Source organism: Monomorium pharaonis, chromosome 2 (assembly GCF_013373865.1).
Source record: "Monomorium pharaonis isolate MP-MQ-018 chromosome 2, ASM1337386v2, whole genome shotgun sequence".
Taxonomy (NCBI): domain Eukaryota; kingdom Metazoa; phylum Arthropoda; class Insecta; order Hymenoptera; family Formicidae; genus Monomorium; species Monomorium pharaonis.
Window position 1 is genome coordinate 25997774 of NC_050468.1, and position 27001 is coordinate 26024774.

The 27001-nt window shown below is 34.7% G+C and overlaps 3 protein-coding genes across 5 annotated transcripts in view; 2 read left to right on the forward strand and 1 right to left on the reverse strand.

Moving 5' to 3' along the window:
• The first annotated feature begins 209 nt into the window (after positions 1 to 209).
• On the forward strand, positions 210 to 3572 carry LOC105832386 (MORN repeat-containing protein 3). The gene is made up of 3 exons (XM_036283047.1): positions 210 to 626; positions 1138 to 1447; positions 1965 to 3572. The coding sequence occupies exons 1-3, from the start codon at positions 429 to 431 to the stop codon at positions 2174 to 2176; spliced, it is 720 nt and encodes a 239-aa protein (XP_036138940.1). The 5' UTR covers positions 210 to 428; the 3' UTR covers positions 2177 to 3572.
• LOC105832384 (calcium release-activated calcium channel protein 1) lies at positions 3349 to 26146 on the reverse strand. Of its 3 annotated transcripts, none has more exons than XM_028194492.2 (4): positions 25573 to 26146; positions 8853 to 9037; positions 4981 to 5109; positions 3349 to 4421 (listed from the first exon to the last, which is right to left on the reverse strand). In XM_028194492.2, the coding sequence occupies exons 2-4, from the start codon at positions 9003 to 9005 to the stop codon at positions 3894 to 3896; spliced, it is 810 nt and encodes a 269-aa protein (XP_028050293.1). In that variant the 5' UTR covers positions 9006 to 9037; positions 25573 to 26146; the 3' UTR covers positions 3349 to 3893. The 3 variants fall into 3 exon arrangements, with proteins under 3 accessions (XP_028050293.1, XP_012528726.1, XP_012528727.1); XM_012673272.3 differs by lacking the exon at positions 25573 to 26146 and adding an exon at positions 20452 to 23043; XM_012673273.3 differs by lacking the exon at positions 25573 to 26146 and adding an exon at positions 13895 to 17242.
• LOC105835042 (SEC14-like protein 2) overlaps positions 18333 to 27001 on the forward strand; it is a 29271-nt gene continuing 20602 nt past the window's right edge. Inside the window, exon 1 of the mRNA XM_028194491.2 lies at positions 18333 to 18465. The gene's annotated coding sequence lies outside the window, so the exon portion shown is untranslated. The remainder of the gene's footprint in view (positions 18466 to 27001) is intronic.

Consider the following 27001-nt stretch of genomic DNA (forward strand, 5'->3'; position numbering starts at 1 on the left):
AGTAAAATTTCGAATTCTAAGAAAATTTATAGTTAAAACGTTTTTAGGGAAAATATGTACGGATTTAATTTTATTTTTTTATACAAAAACAATTGAAAATAAATATATTATTTTTACATACAAAATAAAATTAAAAAATATAATAAAGTATATATCAATATAAAGCATCGAGGAAATTTTAAAGTTTCTAGTTTATATCTATATTAATCGACACCGCTATATTTCTCTATTATTAAAATACTTGAGATTCGGGAATCAGAATATATTCGCGCACATTTACGTATCAGGAATTTATTTTGCACGATGTGAATGCAATCGTTTTCTTTTGTACCGCATACGGTGTGAATTTTACGTCGATCTGTGATGATTATCGATCATTCGCGGCAAATGACAAATTAAAACAGTTTCCTCTGTGAACATTCGACACAATGCCCTTTTTGAAGCCACATAAAATCACGTGGAGTGAACGACGGATAGAAACTTCAAAACGAAATGGCTGGCGACACGCTGTATATTCGCCCGAGACAAAACGCATTGCCAAAGCACACTACAAGGGTGAATGGAGAAACGACAAGAGAGAGGGCAAGGGCCTAGGAGTTGACAGGTATCATGAAAATTATATTCCCTGAAAATTCTTCGAACGACCTCGAATTTAAGACCTGAGACAATATTTTCAATTTCGCTTCACCTAAAATGTTTCTATTACGAGCGAAACACGCATAACAAAATTATTTCTAATGTGACAACCATGGCACCTTTTTCGTAAAAAGTATTCTTTTTTATATAAACTACTTTCTATGAAAATATCAAGCAAAACGATAAAAAAATATTTACATTTTAATTACGATAACACACAATTAACATAAAAGATAAAAAGAAATTAAAAAGAATTATACATTTTGTAATATTGATACATATTCTAAGCATCAAGAGATCTGTTCTTTCGTAATTTCACTATTATTAAGATTTTTTGATTAAATATATACAATTTGTATAAGAACGTATAGCTTTCCTCGGATATCGATTTAACGTATTGTAATTCTGAAATCATAATCAAATATACATTATGTATTATTATATAACTTCTTATCGGCGTACATCCAAGCTGCCAAGATATTTCGTTCGCTATTTCGTTAGGAATCGTTCCTTCGTAGCCACGGTTGGATGTACGAAGGCGACTGGTATAACGATCTGAGACACGGCTACGGTATTCTCAGTAAGATTACGGAAGACGGCAAAGTGCGAAAGGTGTACGCCGGTGATTGGGTGGAGGGACGGAAGCATGGATTCGGAAGTAATTGGTACAAAGACGGTAGCTACTATGAAGGTGCGTTTCGGGAAAACAAGCGGAATGGCTACGGCCGGATTTGGTACAGGTGCGGCAGTGGATATTACCAAGGCACATGGTTGAATGATCGTTACCACGGAGAAGGAATACTCGTTCAAGGTTGCCATTATTGATTAGTAAAAAAGATAATAAATATATACTTATTGTTAAAAGATTTAGCATCAAGAATCTATGTTATTACTTTCAAAATGAATTAATGTTGCCTAAAACGACTTATTAATCTTTGTGTTTATTAATCTTTGATATTATTAAATATTATATTTTTAACGGTCAACACAAAAATCTAAGACAAAAATCTGAGTTTTAGGCGACATTAATCCTTTAAAAATAATAACTTACAGATCCTTGGTCTTCAACCTTCTAACGGTGGAATTTAGAATTCATGGCTTCGCGCAGAATGAGACTGTTTAAAAATGTTTGTCAATTAATTTTTAATTACGTAGATATTACATAGAGCAAAAAGTGATACATTTGTCTTAGCGTCCGCTTATGTGTTTGATTTTGCTCTGGTTTAACATTCGCAAAAATTGCGAACCACGCCATTCCTCGTTCAAGACGCTTCATCACACACTTATCTTAGAAATTTCCATAAATATTTATCTTAAAACCCTTATAGAAAACGGTAATCTTTACGAGGGTCAGTTTACAAATGGCAAGAAGGAAGGTCGGGGTGTCTTCTACCACTTGGACAGACATCAAGTACAGGAGGGTCGTTGGGAGAACGACGTCTGCGTGAATAGCACGATAGAGGACGTCGACTGCCGGCAGCCAGCTTTACATTCGACATTACTCATTCCTATAAACGGCCGAAAAGCGATACACTTATAGCCGTCACGCTTACGTCTTTTCTCGATCGGTCTGGACAAATATGGTTCACGTTTCTCACTGGCCTTTCCTGCATTTTCGCAGCAAACGTAAAAAATATAATGCGTGCACGTGTGACTTTTTTATTTTTTGGCAATCACTTATCTCGCAGAATGCGTTTCACACGCCAAACGGTATACACAACACAATACAATCGGATAGGTACACACCCCAGATAACCAAGCGTGATGTAGCATTCTGAGCAAACGCATTACATGTGTTGATATATATACACACACACGCGTACATATATATACACATATATATGTATATGTGCTATATATATATTTGCTAACATCGAAATAAAATGAATTATGAATTCAGCAACATGACTACTTGTACGTACAATTAGTTGAGGACATTTTATAATAACAAAGAAATGGTCAGCAATACATTTATATTGTTTACGATATAACAGCGACATGACAGCAACGAGAATGTTTGATGACAAATTGATGCTGACACATCGCTATTAATTAATTGTTAAACAGAATTTACATGTTCAACCTAATAGACATAATGTTGTCTCACCTCGTTCCGAGTTAATCTAAATTAGTTGCTGTAACCATTGTTGGCAACGTGACTGCAACATTAGGACATTTGGTTATCTGAGACGTTCCCGACTTCTATCTGCGATCGTTGAAATGATATCTCGAGCGATGTCCGAGTCGCCGCTCTTAACACTTCGTTCCTTATTTATAAATTTTTACGGTAGTCGCGTACTTGAGAGTAATGTACGTGCGCGTTGAAGAACAATAAGAGAAGTTGCTGTCATTGCGAGTTCCTAAAGTCTATTTAAGAAAGATGTCGACTTTTGTATGTCGTTGATGGCAAATTTATGTAGCAAAATGCGTATTGTATATACGTGTTGTCTGACATGTCTAACATACCGTCAAGACACTTAGGTTGAGTTCGGAGAGCACGCTTTTGGCGCTGTGAACGTGCTCTATCTTTCTTCAACATTCACTAAGCAACAAGGGTACAATGATACTTTTAGCGCTAATAGCGTCTCCCCGAACCCAACCTTTTAGAAGTATCAAAGTCGCGTTTCTCTTGGATAAGCACGTTTTCAAAAGATAAGTACATAGCCAATCGTATTATGTCTCAATTATTAATTCGGACTGTTATATTATTGCTTTTTGTTAAGAAGATCTCTTAATATCTTTATAGCATTATTCTTCCTACGTTTTTAAGTCGCAACGCAAATGAAGGAATGTGTATTTTGTGTCTACATATACAATATAACATTATCGAACTTCATTCTGCTTCCGTATCGTACGGACGCGTGGAGTCTCGTCGCGCTTATACTTAATTTATATCACAGAGAAACACGCGTATAAAAAAAAAAAAAAAAAAAAAAGAAGAGGAAGATCTTGTCTGTTGGCCGAATCTTCGTTAACATCTGTGACACGTATGCGCCGACATGTGCGAAGGAAACGGTTGTCTGTCATGTTTTCTCGAACAGCTCACGTTCGAAAGATTTTCTTTCTTTCCTGGCAGACTTTCTTTCTTTCCTCGGAGAAACGTCGCAGCACGTCGTCACGGAAAAAGATCTCTGCCTCTCTGTCTTTCTTTCGCCACGTTCCGCGGGAGGGCAGAGCGGGAATTCTTTTTGTCGCGTTCGATTCGCGAATCCAATCCTCATTCTGGTAGATAAAAATTAGATAGAGGACCGATCTAATCAAACGATATGCGTCACCCCCGTCTGCAAGAGATTCACGCCGTTTCTGCCCTCCACGTCCGTGGACTCGATCTGCTCTTTGAGTAACTCGAGCTCCCGTATGCCGGATACTGTGACCTCGTACTTGTGCGCGACTAAACTCCGATAGAAGTGTATCGCGAACGCGATGAAGATTATCACCACCGGTATCAGCACCACGCAGGCCGACCAGGCGGCGACCTGCGAAATGTCGTAGAACTTGACCCAGCAGAGTATCGCGATCTCCAGCAGGAACAGGAGGAGACCCAGCAGCGTGGAGAAGGCCCACGCGATCTCGATGTACCAGTGCAGACGTTCGTGCGGCGACTCGTGCACGAGGCTTATGCTGTGCAGATTGCAGACGGCCTCGACGTTCGGCAGTATACAGGTGGATATCATTAGCGCGAGCATGTGCACGGCCACGAGCAGAGTCGTGCACACGGCGAAGGCGATCAGCATCTGCTGCGGAACGTGCGTGCTGGCATCCAGCTGTACCTCCACCATGGCGACCTACGGACAAATTCTTTTTGTCCAGTTTTTGCGGAAATTACATCTTGACGTTATTATTTATTGTCTGCTCATTACCGGAAAACGCGGATGTTATTATCAACAATTACTTAAGATTTCATTAAAGATACATTCAGAAATTCCACGAACTTGTCGTACGAAACGAGCGAATTGCTTTCGAAAATATTTTAACAAATATTTAATATTTACATTTTTATATTTAATAATTAAATAAACATTAATAAGCCTGCAGGTGGGCGTTTTTTTCTTCGCTCGATATTCGTGAGATTAATATTTATGTAAGCCCGTTTAATCGGAAAACAATACAAATCGTTTCCGGAATTATGCTCTTTGATTCACAGGAGGGATTTTTTTTCAATTTCGCGTAATAGTTACAAAACCAAATGATGGACTCCATTATGGTTATCTCGATTAATTAATCGCGGAGGATGCGGACGCGCGTCGATCTGTGAATCGCGATAAAAAAATAAAAAAAAAAACTTATCGTCGCTGGATGGCCTGACTCGACTCGACTCGCCTCCGCGAAGTAACGTTTGCTTACCATAGCGAAACCGGAGAGCAAGGCTGACGTTTTACTGGAGGCCTTGAGTTTCGCGCGGCTCAGCTGCAATTTTCTCCAGGATAAGTAGCCCGGTGTGTGAAGGCCATCCCCCGCTTGCGACATCGTCGACTGTAGCGAACGTAAAACGAAGATTAGGCAAATTAATTTAAAGCTGGAGTAGGAAAGGGCGCCATGTCTTATAGAGAGAGAGGAAGGGAGAGTGGAACAACTAAAGCATCTGCGGTACTCGATCTTGCGATCTCACGGAGGGGGAGGAACTCCCCCGTGGAAGCTTAAGCACGAGTAAGAAAGAGAGACACGTACCGGAGGTCGATGGCAACGTCGGTGCCAACGGGAGAACTTGCCAAAACTCCCGCAGTAGTAGGACAAAAAACCAATTGGTGCTGAACGAAACAAATAATAAGGAAAAATTAATGAAAAACGTAGAAAAAAAACAAAAGGTGAGGCTGCGATACGGCGGCGCTATCGACTGCGTGCGTCTTGCGAAAAGTCAAGAAGAAGAAAAGACACATGCCCGCGCGCGCGCGCGCGCGCGCACACACACGCACACACACACACACACACACACACACACACACACACACACACACACACACACACACACACACACACACACACACACACACACACAGATGCACATGTGGAGACAGAGGCGTTTCGAGGGAGATGCATGCACTAACGAGAGAGTTTACGTCGTGACTGCGCTGTGCTTCGCTGCAATGTTTCACGTCTTTGCCGGGAAAATGTTATTCAATTTGATTCACGATTCATTAATAATCTCACGGTTAAAGTTTCCGGTTAGACAGGGATGTTAATTAAGTAATATTATAGATATTCGCAGAATTTGATATCAAGTAGAGGATAATTAACGCAAAAACGGAAATTCCGTGAAAAAAACATATATAGAAAACAATCTGAACGATGTGATCTCACTGAAAAATGTCGCGGAACTTACAAACATATCTTGCCACAAGAGATGTGCAAAAATGAAAGTGCTTTCGAAGTATTATCGATTCTTGGTGTTTCGTATGGTTTACATTTTCATATCCAAGTCCGACGATTTGGATTTAAACTTAAAGACAATTAAATATAAATATTAATAACATATGCAATTAAATAATATTGTTTTTTTTTTGCTACCCACTTCAAGATTGTATTGAATTGCTTGCATCTTGACACGTGTTGAAAATAGTGACTGGCAGGCGAGAAAGGGACACGTTTATCACGCGATACCCGTCTTTTGTTTGTTTAGAGCTAAGAAAGAGATACATTCGATATCAATATGTACATAGGTTTCGAGAACACTTGATGTACACAGGCAGCACTTTCAAGCATGCTTATTGGCGAATTGCATCAACTTTGTTGTACGTACACACCTATTACCCATTCTCCAAGATTTTTTCTTCGATGAATAATGAGCAGATAATAATTAACGCGTGATCAACGAAGCACACGTGAGATATACGAATAAGTAAAAAAGAAAATGCATACATGATGAACCAGTCGCGTACCTTGCGTCATTGCTGTTTAGATACGTATGTATGTTTATATAATTGTGTATCGCTAATCGCAATAAGCTCACAGCAATCAAACGTGCGGCAAAAATAAATGCGCATAAATTTTCTTATCACAACAAAGGCTGACTAACGTAAGCTAAAGCCTACAATTCTACATCGTACAGTCGAATGTGTGTACAAACGTATCAGTAGCATTAAAAATATTTTGTGCTCATTCATTAAAACTGTCTTGCCGTGAACTGCCGAGTGCGAAGACAACTCGGTCTTTGCAGCATGCAAATAAGAGAAAAAAAAAGTGGGGAAGTACAATGTTACGACGTTATCGTTACGAACGACATCCGGATAATTATCGGTACGTAACACGCATGCAAAATGCAGAAGCACTGAAGAAAATGCGCGCTCAAAGTCAAATATGAGCGATGTTCGACGAAAAATATTGTACAGTCCGTAAGAGGATTTTAAAGAGGCACGTGTTTGTCGTTCATTGAACACGATTAAATACAATCAAGCTGATGGTTACTGCATCGATCAATCAACGCGTAATCGAACTCGATGTAATGTGCGGCATTATCTTAAAGCAGGGTCTGAATATCAAAATAGTCTTGTTAACAATGGCGGCATTGCATACTTATAAAATAATCACGCTAGGCGTTTTTAATTATACCAATATTACACTGAGAAAAAAATATTGTTGATTTGACAAAATTTTCCAACAAAATTAAAATTTTGTCAGTTCAAGAATTTAGTATTTAACTTAAATGCACAAATTTCAATTCAAGTCTTTATAGTCAATTGAAATATATAAATAGTTGAATAGACAAAATTTAATTTAATTAACAACATTTTTTTCTCAGTGTAAACGTCAAATATTGACAATTAAAACATTCATAAAAATACATTGATAATTTCTCCATCATATACCAATATTAGAGGCAAATCAAGGTTCCTGACACTGAATCGAATCAAATTTCTTCGAATCCAAAGCGAACCGAATCGACAAAATTTTATACCTGAATCGAATCAACAATAATTATGTTGTTAATTTAAAATTGCATTTTAATAATTATTGTCGATTGATTTTTAAGACATTTAAAATAATGAAAAAAAGATATTGTAATCTATAATAATCTATAACGAAAAAAATAATATTGATTATACACGAGAGTCATATAAAATCATTTTAAATATAATTTTATAAAATTCTTAATGTAGAAATTCGAATCTTTTAGATTCAAAATTTTCGAATCATTTATATTTTAAGCAATACTAGTATTATTCTCGAATAATCAATTTACAGTGTACTTGATGTATATTTCATGAGAGAAATTACAAGAAATAACGTACATATAAATTTAATCGTATTTATATTTGCGTTTCGGTTTCCTTGTACAATCATATTGTTTATATGATTCTTTTAACTCATACTTTAAAGTGACTCATACGTTAAAGGCAATATTGCGAATACGAAGAAAAGAATTATTACGAGTTCAATGAAAATAGTTCTACGTATGCCAGAATCATGAGAAATTTAATGTATATTTATATGGACCAGCTATAATCTCACTATCAAACATTTCAATTTCTTCGTAACGTTTTGGAATATTTACGCTGATTTAGCATGTTACTTTGTCTGATAATGAAAGCAGGGGAGAAATTAAGTATATTTATTATAACAGCAGAATAAAGAATTATTATTTAAAAAATACCTAATAGTTACTTGATTCTTTTTAATTCATTCGATTAGTCTGATTCACTTTACATAATAAAAAAATGATTTTAATTCAGGAGAATTTTATTTTTACAATATATAATGCGTTCGTCAGTAATTTCTGATATTAATAGAAATACAAACTGAAATGGTAAATAAATTAATATAATAATTTATTTTTAAAAAGTTAAATATGTTAAATATAATCAATATAAGTATGTAGAAGTAGAAAATTTTAACATTGGAAACATTGTGAACATTATTTATTAATTCGAATGCTACATACTTAAAAATATAAAATAATATTCAACATGTTAATATTATAGATTGTTCTCAGTGAATAGAGAAGTGCGCAGTGTCTCTAATATTCCAATCAGAACTAACTTAGAATCTTGCCGTCAATAAATAAAAAAAGCAATTAGTTCGAATGAACGACGAGTACCGGGAACAAAAATAATAACGACACAATGGAAAACGAGATATAATAGACGGCAGCAATACAGAACGAAAAGCGAAAGAAGAGACAGATATACGATGTACATGCGCGGAGCGGATGAAGAGGAGGAAAGGACCTCTCTGCTGCCGTGGAGGAGGATCAGCTGGGGCTAAGAAGTTGTCTAACCGACCTGACAGTGATCGTGGAACGGCCTGTGAAAGCAGTGGCCGTCAACGTTGCGCAGATGTTCGTGGATCGGCAAATGCGAAGTGGGGAGCACCGCTCCGCCGGTCTCCGCGCCAAACAGTGAGTTGCGCCCAGTGCTGGTCGACCATACGGACATCAGGCTTGATCCTTGCGCCGCTCTGTCCGGAGCTGTAAGCCGAAATCAGAATAAATGAGAGGACGGCCTTCCTTCGCGCGAAACGGAGGGAATGCAATTTCATGAAGAAATATATTTTCAACATATTAAATATTTTCAAAAATTGTTTTCGTTATAAACATGAACCCGCCCAATGTCTTTTTGTGCATTTAATTGTGTAAAAAAAATTGGAATTATGCTGAAAACCAATTTAAAGATATTTCTAATAAAAAAATGTATATACATTATATTTTTTTTTATATTATCTCTTATTTCATCGACTCGACTTTAGACCGATGGCAGAAGTCACGTTCTCTCACGTAGAGGAGCTCGGGAATTTCTCTCTCTTTATTTCAGATCGTATTAATCTTGATTAATCTCATCTTCACTTCACTAAACCCCGAGGCAATTCTTAACAACAGTAAACGCGCGCTGAGAAAGAAGTAAAATATAAAAGTAACGCTGACATAACTCGACCTTCTGTTAACATGCAGGTGACGGTATCCTCCGTTTTCGATTTCACGGAATATCGATTTGATTTACGGAAACACTCGCAGTAAAATCGAGAAGATCCACGAAACATCGAAGTGTCCCAAACTTAATAACGCGCCAAGGAATGCAATTAGAGCCAAATTTACGTACATATGTCCTTGATTCGCTCGCCAGTTTGCGATCGTTAATTTCGTCTGCTATATATCAGATATCGAATCTCAGTCGATCGTTTATATTTCTTAGACGAAGTTTATATACATTTATATTTTCTGACGATCGCGTGCACTCATGCGCCCGCAAGATCGCCTTAAACGAAAATTCAATTAATGCTGTCATGAAAAGAAAAATTCATATATATTATTTTTCTTTTAATTTACCCGCGCAAGACACATTCCATACGAAGAAGAATGCGACGAAGATTGGTGCCGATGGTGCGGTATCGTGAAACGCGACACGCCGCTTAATTTGCTTTAACGAATGCGCCAATTGAACAGCTCACGCGAGTCGTAATGTGTTGTCGGCCGATCGTGATGCCGATTGCAACAAGCGAAGCGATCGAACATACGCTAGATAAAGGCCAGTGAACGTTTCACGTGAATTAACGCGCTTGTAGCCGGTACAAGTACGTTCTTCTTGTAAGTTTTGTAACGCGCGCGCAAGGTCGAAAAATGTGATACACGCTCGTCGGAAAGCGGTCTGGGTCAAACCAGGCGGCGCGAGCTCGTTGAAAAGGATCGACGATCTGAGCGCGCGATTAGTTGGAGCAGAAAATAATCGGAACGTACCGAGAGATGCGGTCTTGGCAGAAAATTATACAATCTCGTTCTTGACTTACGATTTTGTATAATAACATAACGTCTGGATTAAAAGAAACAGACATCTTGCATTTTACATGCATTCTCTTTGTTTCTCTGTATATTTAATTTTGTTTTATTTTTGCTATCCGCAATTATTGAAAGTTATGACCGATGGCAATTGATAATTAGCGAAATTTTGTATTCAATAAACAAGAAAAAAGGAATTATATTAGATCTATCGGCATAACTGCACTTTTTCTCATATTTTCTGAATCTGAATCAATGAAATCTTACTGATGTGCAGTGCTGTATTTATAACTGTGATCAGTAATTATTCGATGTCTTTCGGTGATTTTGATTAAAGATTTTGAGTTAAAAAAAGGATACACTCACTGACCGGAATTAATGTATTATTACTGAAAGACGGTACACATATCACTGATTGATATATATAGCTTTATGTACTCTCTAATTGCAATAAGTGTATTTTCACTGATTTGCAGTGAATAACTTGTAACTGTGATAATTAATGAGTATCCACTGGCTTTTAATGATTTTTACTTTAGTGTATAATCACTGAAAGATCAGTGTATTTATTTTTCTGATTAACAAGTTATAATAAATAGTTATAATAATAAATATATCACTGAAATCAGTGTATTTTCACTGATTGCACTGATTTTTCACTGATTATAATTTAGAAAGTATAACACTAAAATCAGATTATTCGTTATCTTTTAGTTTCATAATATATACTGATTCCCATTTAAAGAATAGTTTGTTGCATTTGTTTCTTTATTTTTTTAATATAAACACATACGTTTATTTTAAAGTACAGAAATATGCAAGCAATAAAAGAAGGATTTTATCCTAAATTACAATCAGTGAAAAATCAGTGAAATCAGTGAAATCAATAAAAATACAGTTTTTTAGTGGTATACTTATAACTTGTCAATGAAATAAATACACTGATCTTTTAATAATTATAGACTAATTCTGAAGTAAAAATCACTAAAAAGACAGTAAATACTCAATTATCACAATTATAAGTAAACCACTGCAAATTAGTGATAATACACTAATTGCAATTTAGAGAATTTGATGCAATTATCTAATTTTTTATGTTCAGCTACCAGTATCGCCTCGTCTCGCGAGAGTCACAGTTTAGGTATTATAGTTACGTTTACAAATACCGTTTTACCGTTCAGAGAGATTACAATTTTAAACGTTGATACATTTAAAGCGGCTTTGTACATTTGCGTTTCTCGCACCGACAATGATAATCGCTTTCAGTTCATGTAATCATCCTACTCTTGTCGCCATTGTACGCAATGGCGTAATCGACCGAATCTCCTTTTTTATTGAAAAAGATGAAATTACACGAACAAGAGTATAAAAATTATGAGATTAAGTTTTAATATAACTTTTTAACTATAGTTTTAACTATTCAATTTCATTAAATTTAAAGTTAAAGTTAATGACTAATAAAATTAATCTAATTACGTTAAAAAGAATTTTGTTTACTGTGAAAATTATATTACTTTAAATAGTTTAAATAATAAAACAATTATATATATATATATATATATATATGTATGTATGTATATGTATATATAATATAGATCATCAAATAAATATTTTGTTTGTAAATTAAGTTTGTATAAAATTATATAAAAATGTACTTTTCTTTCTATTTTTTTTCCTTTCTTCATAAATAAATTTTTAACTTAGGAGAGAAAGTTATTAAGTTAAAGCTACGTGTTTTAAAAATAACTATAAACTTATTTAAAATTAAGTTTAAAGTTAACAACTTTTTAAATTTATTATTTAACTTTTGAAAACTATACAATTTGCAATCAACATTCGTGTACCTGTGTTATACAAAAACTTATTATAAAAATTCTATTTAATTATCGTAAATTATATAAACTGCAAAAATCATACAATTTACCATAATATAATCAATCGTTTATAAATTGTTTATGTAAAAATTATACGATTTACAGTGGAGACGTATGTTCTCTTCCATTATGTAAATATTACACACACTTCTTATATAAAAATTTATATTTGTTTACATTGATATAAATTACATATATTACATACACTCTACACTGAGAAAAAAAATTGATAGATACAAATAAATATTTCTTTGAATAGTGCTAATAACATATTTTATAGAAAATCAATAATATTTATTTCAAACAAGTAATATTTTCTAAATTATAGAAAACTAGTACTTGTTTTAAATAAATATTATTGATTTTCTATAAAATAATGTTATTAGCACTATTCCAAGAAATATTTATTTGAATCTAGTATTTTTTTTCTCAATGTATACACTCTTTATACAAATTCACATTTATATATAATTTAACTTTTTGCAGTATTTTTTGCAGTATATAGATACTTGAATATCTTTTAATAATTCCTGATATCTCATTGTTTTATTGTGTAACTGGAATTCGACCGATCTTATAATTAATAAATGAGACACGTGATACGCGCGATGAGTAACTAAGGCATAAAACAAAAATGTCAACACTATGATAAACCTAACAATCCGTATTCTTCCGCCTTTTCTCTTTTTCTTTTTCTTCGCACACTGGCATCGGCACTTTGACCCACGCCATTGATTACGCCATTGGTGTATACGTGCGTGTGTGTGCGTTACCACATAACAAATCGCGATATACGTAATTACCGTCTAGACGGCGTCGATTTGGCTGCGGAACGACAAACATAGAAGCGAGAGAGAGAGAGAGGCGCGACGAGTTCAAGTCGGGATTCGCGGCCAGCACGAATCTACCGGGCCGGACCGAGTGTCTTTCCACTTTCTCGCGAAAAAGTTATAAGAGCATTGTCGTGTTGTCATCGTTGTCACCGGCAGTCGACGCTTTGCCAATACCGGCGCCGTGGTAAACGCCGTGCCAATATCACTAAAAATACAGGGTCCGAAGAACGGCGACGTACGATCCCGATTGCGGCTCGCGTACGGAATTAAATCGCGATTAACGCAGACGCAGACCGACGACGCGTCGTACGATCAAGCGGAGGATTACACGATCACGTGGAAACGTAACGCGGAATCGCGCGGCACGGAACGGGCTCCCGGGCGTTCGTGAGCGTTCGACGTAACAAGACGAATGGATGGAATGGAGATTATTGTCTATTCAAAATTAGGCCTGGTCTTACAATACATGGAGTAAGCAAGGAGTAAGATGTAAAAGTAAGTTACCCCCCTACCCCTAGTCTACAATAAAAGATTTAAGCTTTAAGCCGTAAGAAACTGACCGATCACAGTAGTTCTTTTATAAGAATACTCAGTTGTGATTGATCAATTTCTTACGGCTTACATCTTCATTGTAGACAAAAGGCCTTAATTTCCTTCTGCACTGTGATTGACCGAGCGTTAGGAAAAGCAGGAGTAGAAGCAAGACGAAATGAAAATAATTTATTTCGCTTACGTCCTTACGCCAGCTTTCTTACACTGAATTAACCTTTTTACGCCTAGTCTTATTTCTTACTCCAATGCTCACTCCTATTGCTATTGTAGACCAGCTATTGTAAACCGGGCCTTACCATTCTTAAGACGCGGAGTGACGGATGTCGAAAAATCATGACGAACGGAAGAAAGCTTAGCTTGGCACGTTCCTCTCTTTCTCTCCCCGGGTCTCCTCTCGGCGCGCGTCACTTTCTCCTAGGGATTATCGCATGGCGGGGTCCACGTCAGTACACGTCAGAAAACAGACTCCGAGGCGCACACCGTTCGCACGTTCGAAATTTAGAGCGCGCGCGCACCAACGAGGAAGCCGCGCAATGTCAGTGACAAGCACGAGAGAACACCGACCAGCGCACTGATGAACGAGCGCGAGGCGACCGCCGCCGGCGTCGACAACACAACGCCGAGCACAACCGAGGCGGGCCGAGAATCGCCGAGCGCCGACGAGACCGGCCGAGGATCCGGCCGTCCGCCGACGCGTCGGGTGCGCGCGAACGGTTTAATTGCGACATGCGCGTCGGAAGAGGCATTCTTACGATTAAGTTAATGCCATTCTCCGGCACAATGCTACATAAGATTTGTAACGGGGAATAACCGTCGGGCACCCATAGAGTTTCTCGAGACGCGAGACAGATATGGATATAAAAATTCATTCATGCCTCTGCAAATAAATCGAATAAATGTTTGGGACACCTAATATTTTTTCTAGGAACTCTACACCGACAAAAATATCCGTTGATGTTTAATCTAATATTACAATAATATACCCAATGAAAGTTATGTATCTGATTAGAAATCGGATCAAACATGTACATCTCATCGGATAATTGTAATTGATCTTACATCGAATACCTAGAGTTTCGATAACAAAATGTAGAAAAATCTGAACATAATAAGAAATACATTTTTCGTCCAAATCGTGTTAAGGAGAAGGATATAAATTCACGCTTGTAAGAATAAGAAAGAGCTATTTCTATTCTCTTTTCCTTCTATTTTGTTTTTATTCGCTTTCCCTTTAAAGATTTGACGAAAAATGTTTGACTAATTCATTGTTATATCTTATATTTAGAATTTTATTAAAATTTCTAATCCTCCCTCCCAACTGTCTTCAATTTTATATTAAAGGGATTATATTGTGGTAAAAACACATTCCAAAAAGAAAAATGATATAAATTAATGCCATTGATGTTTGACTGATCGTTTACTTGACGATGGATCGTAGCTTTTGTTCGCGTTTCTCGCGCTGCTCGTTTCACGTAATCCATATTTCATGTTTATCGCGCATTGCCTCATTTCCGATGTAATGTACCAATGAAACGGAAAACAGCAGCATTCGTAAACAATACGCAGTATTTTCGAAGATATCGAGCGTTCATTATACCCGCGCATTTGTCGCGACGTCGGATATTTAAATAACAGTTTACATACTTTAAATAATAGTTAACATAAACTATACGTAGCAAACGTATGTACATATAAGAATAGCCTTGTACTTTTAAATAAGCATTCGTATATATTTCTGGACCGCTGAAAATGAAGATAATGAAAATAAGATGATACCTCGCGTAATTGTGCAGCAAAGGAAGGAAATAATTTTCTTTTTTTTTTTTTATACAAATGCAATGCTCATGACACAGACATCGTTGTGATTATGAAAACGTATTATTCCTCCTGTTGACGTAACGTTCCTGCAAAATGTCATGTCGTGAGATTCATTTGTACAATAGTCGATAGTATTACGAAGGCTGCACTTTGCTAAAAAAAAAGAAAAAAAATACAAAGAGCGGACTCTTTTACTTGTTAACGGAATAGATTGAAAATCACAAACAATTACTTGAGGAAATTATATGTTCGCGGAACTCATTTCATTGTCAGTTAGAGCATGGAAATGTCAGTAGACATATAAATTTAATTCCTATATTACACTGTCTGCGAAAGCAAAGTTTTATTTAAGATGGAAATGTTACTGCGCTTTTGAACAAGTCTGAATCAATAATAATTACATATAAAGATAAGCTGATACTTATCTCACACTTTGCACTCATTAATCAATAATCGAAAAATATTATTTAAAAAACACTTAAACATTATCGCAAATTAATATTAATTTAATGTCTTGACATTATCATTACTACTTTAGATTATATCTTTTTTACTATATTTCGATGTATCTTTTTTCAAAATAAAATTTAAAAATGCTGAATTTGTAATCGCGAGATATACATGTCTCTAAAATTATATTCTTTTTATTTTGTTCCAATTACCGTTGATCCGTTTTTATATAAATATTCAAGATATATTTCTCGTCTTTATTTTTTGAGTAACTTTATTTATATACTACAACTTTTAAAGAACTCTATCTCTTCATTAACAAAAAAAATATATAAAAAATATAAAAATGCTACAAATATACATCTTTCGCTGGAAAGTTTTATTTTAATTACTGTAAACACTGAGAATTATCATATTGGCTATGTGTTACTTACAATTAGTCACTAATAATAACCATAACAAAGTATTATGTTTAACGTAGGTTAAATAACTCAATTTAATTAAATTTTTAGATAAACCAATTAATCAATCGCTGTTTAAACGAGGATCTGCATAGTTCGAAATTTTCGCGCGTGTTTAAAGTGTCAAGCTTCATTGACAGCACATACATTTCTTTGTAGAAATTACAAAACATATTTCTAAGCGGGCACGTGTATGACGCCGTCATATAAATTACACAAATTATGTGATATATTTTTTCACACATTACACGTGTGTTTCTCCCCATGCACGTGTAAGCAAAAATGCGCATTTACGTCATCGTATAATACGTGTGCGTGCCCGCGCTTTTATTTATCAGGTCTGACACATACAGAGCGAGAAAAAATATATTATTCTCCTTTTTTTTTAACGATATGTTTTCGTGATTCCTCACAATAGTGCACGTCAGCACTCGACTTCCTATCCTGCAATATGTCCTACAACGACATGTAGTTTGGCTATTTGAGAACAATCATTTTCAAGATAATTTTATTTTGCCGAGTTGCGCATTATTTCAGTATTCATTATAAAAGAGCTAAAAATATACGTACAGAGAATCTCATTAATTTTCCAAGATATTCCTCATGTATTTTTTTTTAAGAAGATATTTTGATCGACAATGCGTATCAGTATTAAATTATGAAAAGTCGATGAAATTGTAAATAGAAAAATATAATGATGATAAAAATAATAAAATCGAAACAATTATCGAAAAATTTCACATATTATTACTTTTTCTGTTTTATTTTAAAATTCTACGTAAGACATTTAGAATAACTGATACAAACGAGGCTTAGATATTTGTACGATTTCCCGACAAACATCGTATTCAAAATTGGGATATTAACTTAAAACTGATTTAAAAGCGTCTTTGAGCCATGTCATGTTGAAACACATCTTTAAGATATTTAAGTTGTTTTATATCCCGATTTTAGCATGCGCGTTAAAATGCATTCCAAATCGAAGTTTATACAATATTGCCCTAATGTATTCTATTAATCTTTTATTTTTTATTTGTTTCGCATTTGTTTCTGATTACTTCTCTAGATTGGGATATCAATTTTTTTAAATTCATTTATGCATTTACATAGCAATTACTTAAGTAACTGAAAGAAATAGAACGGCTGATGATCACAGATAACTTGATGTGAATAAAAATTTTATCAATAATTTGAATTTATTAATTAAAATATGCTATTACTTTAAAAATAGCATTATGGTTTAATAAAGACAAACTTTAAACTAAATATTTTAACATGTTCTTCACACGTTAAAGCAAGACTGTTACGATGAAAAAATATCTGCGATTTGTATAATACAAAAAAATCTTATGCTGTCAAGATGCGTCAGTTATTATTTTTACTAAATAATTTTGTATACAATATAACATAACTTGGCAGACGTACAGCGTTCCACTTTAATGTATCAAATCAAAGTAGTCTAAACGTTCACATCGATATAGTTCCACGCCTAAGATAAAAGAGAAGGAGAAAACGCGCCCACGTTACATGCGCGACGCTACAATTTTAAAAGCATTATTCATCCATCAGTTAATAAGACGTTCGCACTTCGCGCGCAAATGGTCAACGAAACAGAACGGAATCTATTGGGACGGCCACTTTGCGTAGCCGTCCCGTCGCGTCGCCGAAGGACGGCAGATAGTTCTATTTAGATCTCTCTCGATGGCAGCGGTCCAGGATGCGGTCGCCTGCTCCGCACCGTGAAGACGATGCGTTCGTTTGCCGCGACTAGTCAGGGTCAGGGGATCCCTGGTAGCCTAGTTACAGTTAGCGCGGTCAGTCTGATCTATTTAGCGCCTCGTAACGAACGAGAGATGCGCTCGTTGCAAGTGAGAAACATTATCGAATACGGGGCCAACTCACTTGGTCTTGCCTGCGAAATAAATGGGTGCAACGGCTTTTTCTTTTATTTCTCAAAAAGAACCGCGGACGAAGCTCATATTTGACGCCTCGTCCGTATTCCATGATTCGAATGGAGCTGTCGCTTACGCTCCCATTAGAATTAATCTATTCGAAGTGTTAAATTGAACCTCATTGGTCTTATCTTCTTTAATGATGGGAAATAAAGAAGTGGAACTTGTGATCATCGTATACCTCCAGTATGTATTTCTCTTTTAAATAAAATTATTTTCCTAGTAAATCATTATGTATTTTTAATGGGCAAACATCAGGTGTTGTTACTTAAAACAGAGAGTGGACGGAATTGAGGTGTGTATCATCGCGACTCCCACATGATTTACGGTTATGATCGATTATAAATAAATTTCGTAGATACTACGTGGAAGTCAATATTTTCTGTGAAAACCCGCCGAAGCCCGAATCAACAAACACGCGTTGTCGTGGGATTCTTCCTAGGCGAAATGACGGAATATTCAGTGAAAAAAGCCGAACGCTATTAAATCCTGTTGATCTCTCATGAATACGATAATGATTCACATGTCCTGTTTCCATTACGATACTTGGGTTTAACTTTATGATGCGTCGAATTACTAAAAGACACTTGGTCCACAGGCCACGTTCTATCTTTCTCGGAAAATGAGATGACGTAAAGAATACATTCTATATGCAGAGAGAATTTTCTCTTACAATTACAAGTTATTCTCAAAATCATGGTAGGCATGAAAAAACTTCGAAGAACTCTTTTATACTTTTAGTAAAATTTAGTAAAATTCATCAAGATTTTGAAAGTATTATAAATTCTTAGAAAATTCCTCTGTGCACACATTGTCCTTGAATTTAAATAATTCATCTTCATAATAAACATTTGTAAGATATTTATCTATTTAATTAGCATAAATTGACGATCCTTTTCTTCTCCCATGCAGATCACTGAATTAATCAAGGTAAAATTAATCGAAATTTTCTCTATTTTCATCCAACACATTTTCAAGATAATCTCACGGGATTATCGTGAGAAATATACCTACAAGAAATATAACGGCAGTGCGATGCACAATTTCGAGAATTGAGACCGGAAGGATAAATATTAACGAGGCTGCAATAAATACTTGCAGTCCAGGAGAAGTGCAACGCGAGATGGGTGTCGCGATGACGTGCATTATAAATGCAACCTGATATTTATTGCAGCCAAGCGCGGTGTGTCGTCCTAGAATCTTAATTAAACCCATCAATTCTACGTGTATTTTTCTTCGCGCACGATTAACGACAGCGTCGAGAGACAAGAAACATCCGTTTTTTCTACCATTTTACTAGAAAAAAATCAAATCCGTTTCTTCGAGATTCCTCGTCTTGTCAGATCAATCGTGTCGAAGACCGCTAGACGGAGCTAGAAGACGATTAGACATTGTCACAGCCTATTATTCACGGTATCCTGTTATTGCGCGACTTACAAGCAATTATACGAGTTCTGTTGTGACTGAAAAAAAAAGTCTTTCGTGCACGTGCACTTCCGAGAATATAGTTGCGGTCTGTTTTGATTTCTTTCGAGGTCAGGACATCAAGGGAATCCCCGACGGAAATTTATTTAGCGCCGAGGTCGAGTGAGAGAAGTACAAGTAATAATTAATTCCAATTGGCGCGTCTTTCACAAATCGCTGTTCGCCTCTTAGCTGCGACCAAACTTCTCCGACTGTCGTCAGGTTTACTTTCAAACCGGACGTCATTACGTTGATATCTTAAAAAATTACAAGGCATACGATAATCAAACATATGCACACGTACTTCGTGCGCGGAAACAATGCAAGGCAAGGTTAAAAGATGACAATGAGATAATAAGCGCACATTTACGACTATAAATAATCTTTTTGTTATCTAATAATGTTTCTTAGTGTAATTATATATATATTTTCTAGCTCTTTCCTCTGCGCGAACTAAAGGTAACGCCGCGCGGTTTGAAGACCTCAAAAATGTGTATAAAATTACAGTAAGAAATAATCGCTCATTAGCCTTTCGTAGATTTCAATTATTTTTGTCATTAATAGCCAAGAGGTTTAGTAAAACGGTGCACAAGCACAATTGAAGAAAAAAATGGTTAAATAAGAGAGTAATCATAAAAACTGGTAATCGCGACATCTTCGAAGATTAACATCGCGCGCTTTAACATATATTTTTTAAAAAAAACTTACAGGTACCGGTATCGACACGTCGACGGGTTCCCATGTTCATAAAAATAAACAGTCGCGAAGGACAGGTGGCAATATTAACAATTACGCACTGGGAATGCGAAATGAGTCTCGCAAACACCTATTATTTCTACACCGAGTACACCGCGGACAAAACTGACGAGAACGGAGGTAACTTCGATGTGGTCCCGTTATGACTTTTACTTCCCGATGCCACGAGTACGCAGAAATGTATTCCGCACGGCGCTCGTTGCGTTTCCATTATCACGAATAAACATCATAGATATCATCGGTATTTATAGCACAAAAGTCCGAAACATACCGTACGCGCTAACGTTATTTGTGAGGAGGACGAAAAGTAGGGGAAGAAGGAAGGGCCGGAAAATCGTGAGTCGCCCATGCAAGTCCAGCGGAAAAGGCGACCGGGAACTCCCGTTACCACTCGTGGAAAAGAACCGCTAGGAAAAAAAAAAAAACCGGGAGACGGCTCGCCCGTCGCAGCGGAAGAGAGCGCGATTGTACGTACGCGTTGCGCTCGCAAGTATCGACTGGCATGCCGCTCTCGAAAGGCCGTCTCGTTTGGAGTTGGTATCGGTTGAAAACCCGCGGCCGCGTGTCAGTTGAGCGTGGAAAGCAACGGTACACCGGTCACGAGAAAACTGGAATTTCCCCCTCCCCTACCTCTTTATCTATCTATCTATCTTTCTCGTTTATCATACGCGTCGTCGTGAAAGCGCACGGCGGATCGACGGCGATTGCCGCAACGGCTCGGGCTGACGAGAATCATTTAGCGCCGCGAGCCACAAATTATCTCGCGGCAAGTGTGTGCAGTCGGGCACGAGGCACGAGGCGTTTTATAGCTAGACGATACAACCATCATTTGTGACAGATTTCGAACGCGTGTACGATGGAATAAACTGTCGATTCCGTATACACAGAAAAAATTGTCAATTCAACATTTTTTTGGCAATTATTGTTTTATATATAAGTAAGAATATAAAATCTTTAAAGAATTTAGTACTCTTAACTTTTTAAGAAAATATAATATTTTTATTTCAATATTATATAAGTCTAAAGAGTACAAACTATGATGTATGATTGTTTTAATAATAATAAAATGTTAAAAGATTCTAATTCTTTTATATTTCTTTCTTTAATATTTCGGGGTGAAGGGATGTAACTTTTATTGTTAGTTAAATTGATAATGTATCTAATATCGTGATATTTAGTTTTATTTAAAGTGCGTTTAAAAAAGTGTTGGGAAGTGCGCAGTTCGAATAAATTAGAAAATGTATAAGTCACGCAAGAAGCTCTAAGATCCGTTATTACTGTTTGTCTATCTTTACTTAAATTGTATTATATAAATATACTATCTCATATATATTAATATTCTAATTCTTTGTTTGACGTTGTTTTTTATTCAACCTTTTTTCTTCTGAATAAAAATAAAATAAAATAATTATTGAATAATAAAAACATTTTTTGTGAAACAAAATTCATAACGCAAGTAAGTTACATCTGTGTAAGATTGAAAAATTCTTTAAAAATTTTGTATCTTTGTTTATATGAGACAATGACTGTAGATTTAAGACATTTTTTCTGTGTACGTTAGAATTATAGAAATACAAGAAATTATCATTTTATGTTTTGAGGAATATAAAAGAAGATTGTGTTTATAAGTGGAGACCTGAAAATCTCAGCTAAGAAAATAGCTTTTGGTTTCTTCATAAGAGTTTCTTCAAAATTCAGTCAAGCTGTTCTCAAAAATTTAGATATATAAAATTTAATTTGTCACTTTAACTGACATTGTTAATAGTTGATGGAGTTTGATGAGTTTGATTGAAATATTATCTCTAGAATAATATTGTTATTTTTGTGCACGCAACCCACAGTTATCGGTTAAAGTTCAAGTTTTACGTCACAACACACTGTGATAATTATATTAAAAAACGATTGCTCGTTGAAAGAGGGTTTAATAGCGTCAAGACAAAATGTTTTTTCCGAGTTACGCACAAATAACAATGATCGCATCATAACTGAGATTAAAATCGGAATATATTCTAAATTATACGATAAATGCTATAAAAATGTTTATATTATTATTAACTGTGGAAAATACTTCGGCGTGTTTGCAGCGTGTTTAAAAATTTAAATTTATAAAGATTTAGTCATTTTTTATTGATTCACTCGTACTATAATCTATCTTCAATCAAATGAACGACCAGTTATATAAATTAAGATCAATTGAAGTTACGTCTTGATTTCAATTCCTTACTTAAAAATATTATAGTTTATCATACGAGAAACCGAATCAATGTTGCAATCGATCAACTTTGTCATGATAGTCATTGTATTCATTAGCTTAAATTGTAGCTTGCAGAGTGTTCAATTTGACCGTTTTTGTCACTATCTTTGTCAACATTCTTTGTTCCACTCAATTAACTTTTACGAGTTGAGTAATTCTACCATTAACGTCGATAAAAATCACTATTAACTGCTTTAATGCTTCTTCTATTTAATAGATTTCTCAATAATCGCTTTCTAATAACTTACGTAATTTTATTAAAAAAAATAAATAAGTACACGGAGAAAATTTTATAACAAAAATTATTAAAAAATGCAATAAGCGTAGATGAAAGAAATTATAAAAATTTTTACTATGCTTTTTCATTAAATTGGATATAATGTATATACATACACTATATACTTACATTGTAGTATAATTCTCTAAAATTTCTTATGGTCCGTAGCTACTATCGCATGTAGTAATTTTTAATATAAAATTTTCTTCGTGTACTCTCAATTAATTAAATATTAATTAATATTTTAAAATTTTTTAAATTAATCATATATTGATTGAAATTCTTATTTAAAGTGAAAAGATTAAAGAAGAATGATGTACAGAAAAAACAATATCAAACATTAGCATCAAATTCATTAATATATTCTGTTAAACAATTGTTCTTTCATAATATTTTAAATTGCAATAAAATATTATATTTTTATTTCATTATTATAACAATCATTTCTCTAAAGAAACAGTTTTTTGATAATAGGTATACAAAATTTTCTAATTCTGAGAACATTATTTTTTATTCTGTTTTATTTTTAACCTAGATATTTTTTCTCTTAAGTTGTAAAAATTATTGTTAAATATGGGAATACATATTTTTAAATAAAACTAAAATATAAAATTTTTTATATTACCAATGTCTTACTCATTTAAAGCTCATTAATACTTAACGTTTCAAAAATAATGATATTTTCGAAACAAAAATGTTATTTTTTTCTATGTAGGAAGAGTGAAAATATCTCCGACGTCATACAATATACATTATAATTTTTTCCAAGACAATGCTTTATACTTTACCAATATTATGTCATCGAGATGATTAATTATAAGTAGGTGTATCAGGTGATGCGATTCTTACGTGATTAAATCGCATTGTTGTTTGACGAGTGTTTATGTCAATTTTTAACATGTATACAAGTACCCTTTAATCTCGGCGCCAAGTTTACAAATCTTTTACGACGATTTATATAATTTTTTTTAATATTATGCTACGACGAAAATAGAAACAGTTGTTCACACGCTCGCTTTTTCTGGTTCATTTGACTTTTAAAATTATACACGCGCATGCCGATAAAATGTGAAAGAAAAAGTTAAAACCTTGCTCTTCTCCATTGAATTTATGTATTTTATTATATACAAGATTATACAAATCTAGTGAGGATGTAACCGTCGAAGAATTTTGTTGATCGTGCTAACTATATTAATAGATATTATTAGATAACAAATGACATTTCCTGGATTTTAAAGACACGGAATGCTATAATTAAATTACTAAGGCCCGGTTCCACAACTCACGGTTAAATTAACTGGCCGATTATTCCATTGGAATTGACCAATCGTATTTGTTAATTTTGCTTAACGACAAATACGATTGGTCAATTCCAATGGAATAATCGGCCAGTTAATTTAACCGTGAGTTGTGGAACCGGGCCTAAATAAAAAATTATAAGTTGCAGTTAGTGTGTAAATAAAAGTATAAACAACTGCGTTGTATAGCTTTTGGAAAACAAAAAATTTAATTATTTCGCTAAATAGACGCAACAAAAAAGTTATTTTAAATTCATACGACATGTCAATGTTTTATTTTTTTATTTTAATAGTTTAGAAATCAATTTCGTAGTGATCAAATTTAAATAAAAAATTTCCACTATTAAAATCTTTTAATTTAGATTAATTATGTCTGCGTTATGTTAATATTCCAGTAAACACCAAGCAACAGTAACATAACATTAATGTTAAAGTTTCGCACTCAACAATGTAACTATTATATATGTTATGTAGAGATGCAATTATAGATCGTCATTAAATTTTCATTATAACATAAACCAAAATAAAATGCATAATAAGAAAAAAACATTATTTACTGAAATCTACTTGTTTTTCAATAATACACGAGTGTTAAGTTTTAAGTTTCAAAATATCACAAAAATAAATAAATTATCTTTTAACTTCGTCGAAAAGCAATTTACCGAATTTATCAAAAAATATGTTAATTAAAAATTGATAAACGCACATTTTCTCTTTCTCTCTCAAAATACTTTGCATGCAATAAATCTGCGCGTGAATGAAATCAAAATATTTCCCATACTAAAATCGTATAATAAACTCAAACACATTTATTAACACATGACATGTATGTACATCATTTTTGTGACAGATCAATTTGTCACACGTGCACAACAATTTTACCAATTAATTCCTTCATCGAATATCATGTAAAATCCATATTAATTAATTAATAATTATTAATGGTAAAAATATGCAAAACATTTTTGCTGTCGTGATAATATAAACGCACAGTCATAAAATAGTCATGACAGTTCGTTTTCAATCGACGTATATATGTACATGCATACATACATATGGATCCTCCTCATTGTATATTTAAACCTAGCGTCGTCAAGTGCACCGGGGCAGAAACATAACCTATACACCGACGCGATCGACGAAACTCCACCTACTTCGTTAGCCGTCTCGTCGACAGTTTCGCATGCCTGATCGCCAAATAATCGTAAAGCACGTGTGTCGCTTTTCAGCAAAAGGTGACTTACGCAAAAACTGCTGACCCGCGACCCTGCGTGGGTGATCCGCGCGCCCTTGAAGTCAACGTATCGACCCTGCCGCCGCGAGACTCGCTCGCACCTTTTTCTTCCTCTTCGCACAAGATACGACGGCGTGCGACAACGATGGGATATCGCCCAATTCGCATGCTTCGCTACGGGACTGAAGATCCCGCCCCTGATCCGCCTCGTGAAAACTACTCGGAGTTCGCGAAAACTGTGCGAACCGCTCTCGTACTCACGTCGCGTCGAACCTACAGCTGATCGACGCGTCGCGTCACGTCGCAACCCCCCGACCACCCCCGATCACGCGGAATACTACGAAACTTGAAGTTGCGCGCTGTATAGTTATACTTACCGTCTTCTGCCATACAGCGCTACTTAATTCTGCAGCTCAAAGCAAGGTGTCACAACGAGGTTTTCCAGCTTGAAAGAATGGGAGGGGAATCACATGACTTTTCATTCATATTTATACACCTTTTAGCAAAGAAGCTTTTGGCATTTGTCTTCCATGAAAATACTAAATACTAAATAATGAGCAAAATTTAAATAATAAAAACGATAATTTGAAAATGCTTCCTGGGAATAATTGAAAAAAAAAAAAAATCGTTTATAATAATTGTTTAAATATAGTAAGAAGTATCGCTCCTACGTTTTCTTCTAGTTTTACGTCGTATTTAAAAAGAATTGTATAATTCATAAACATCTTGTGCTCTTTGTACGAAAATAGAGTGGAAAAATTTTATTTTTTTAATTTTCAAAAAATGTTTTTTAAAAATCTATTTTTTATGCATATAGTTTTACAATTTTGGAAAATTATTGTATATTGGTTTGCACGATTAAATTGTTTAAAAATTGTTTCTCTTTGTTATAAAATCTCTTTTTCTATCTTTCAATTTTATCTTAGAAAATTACATTTTAAATTTAAACAAAATTATGCAATTAAAAAATTTGAAAAAAATTCAAGAATTTCTGTACATTAATCATAAATTTGATCTCAAAATTTTATCAAGTTCTTAATATTATGTAAAAAACTTAAAAATTTAAGATCACTAAGAATTAACTTAATTGTCTATATAATTTATCAAATAATGTTTATTTCTTTTACACAGATAGAATGTATTCCTTTGTTATTCGGCACATAGAAAAAAAAATTGAATCAGGAGTAACAAATTATACCCAAAAATTATTTAGAAATGGCTTTTAGAATAGTCAAATTCAAATTGATTTAATTGACGTTTAATTCAACTTGTAGAATTGCTTGTGACACATTATTATTCATATATGTACGCGCGCGCGCGCGCGCGCGTGTGTGTGTGTGTGTGTGTGTGTGTGTGTGTGTGTGTGTGTGTGTGTGTAAATGACACTCAATTCCATATTTCATAAACTCTTTTGAAAGCCGAAGCCATCTCTTTTCATT

Bases quoted from the DNA above. Each gene is read 5' to 3' on its own strand.
- LOC105832386 (XM_036283047.1), top strand. From the start codon at position 429: ATGCCCTTTTTGAAGCCACATAAAATCACGTGGAGTGAACGACGGATA. The intron at 627-1,137 runs TGAAAATTCTTC...CTATTTCGTTAG, and splicing joins ATCATGAAAATTATATTCCC to GAATCGTTCCTTCGTAGCCA. The intron at 1,448-1,964 runs GTTGCCATTATT...AAACCCTTATAG, and splicing joins AGAAGGAATACTCGTTCAAG to AAAACGGTAATCTTTACGAG.
- LOC105832384 (XM_012673272.3), bottom strand. From the start codon at position 20,491: ATGAACATGGGAACCCGTCGACGTGTCGATACCGGTACCT. The intron at 5,110-8,852 runs GTCGGTTAGACA...CGTTCGCTACAG, and splicing joins CGTTCCACGATCACTGTCAG to TCGACGATGTCGCAAGCGGG. The intron at 4,422-4,980 runs GTAAGCAAACGT...ATTTGTCCGTAG, and splicing joins TGCTCTCCGGTTTCGCTATG to GTCGCCATGGTGGAGGTACA.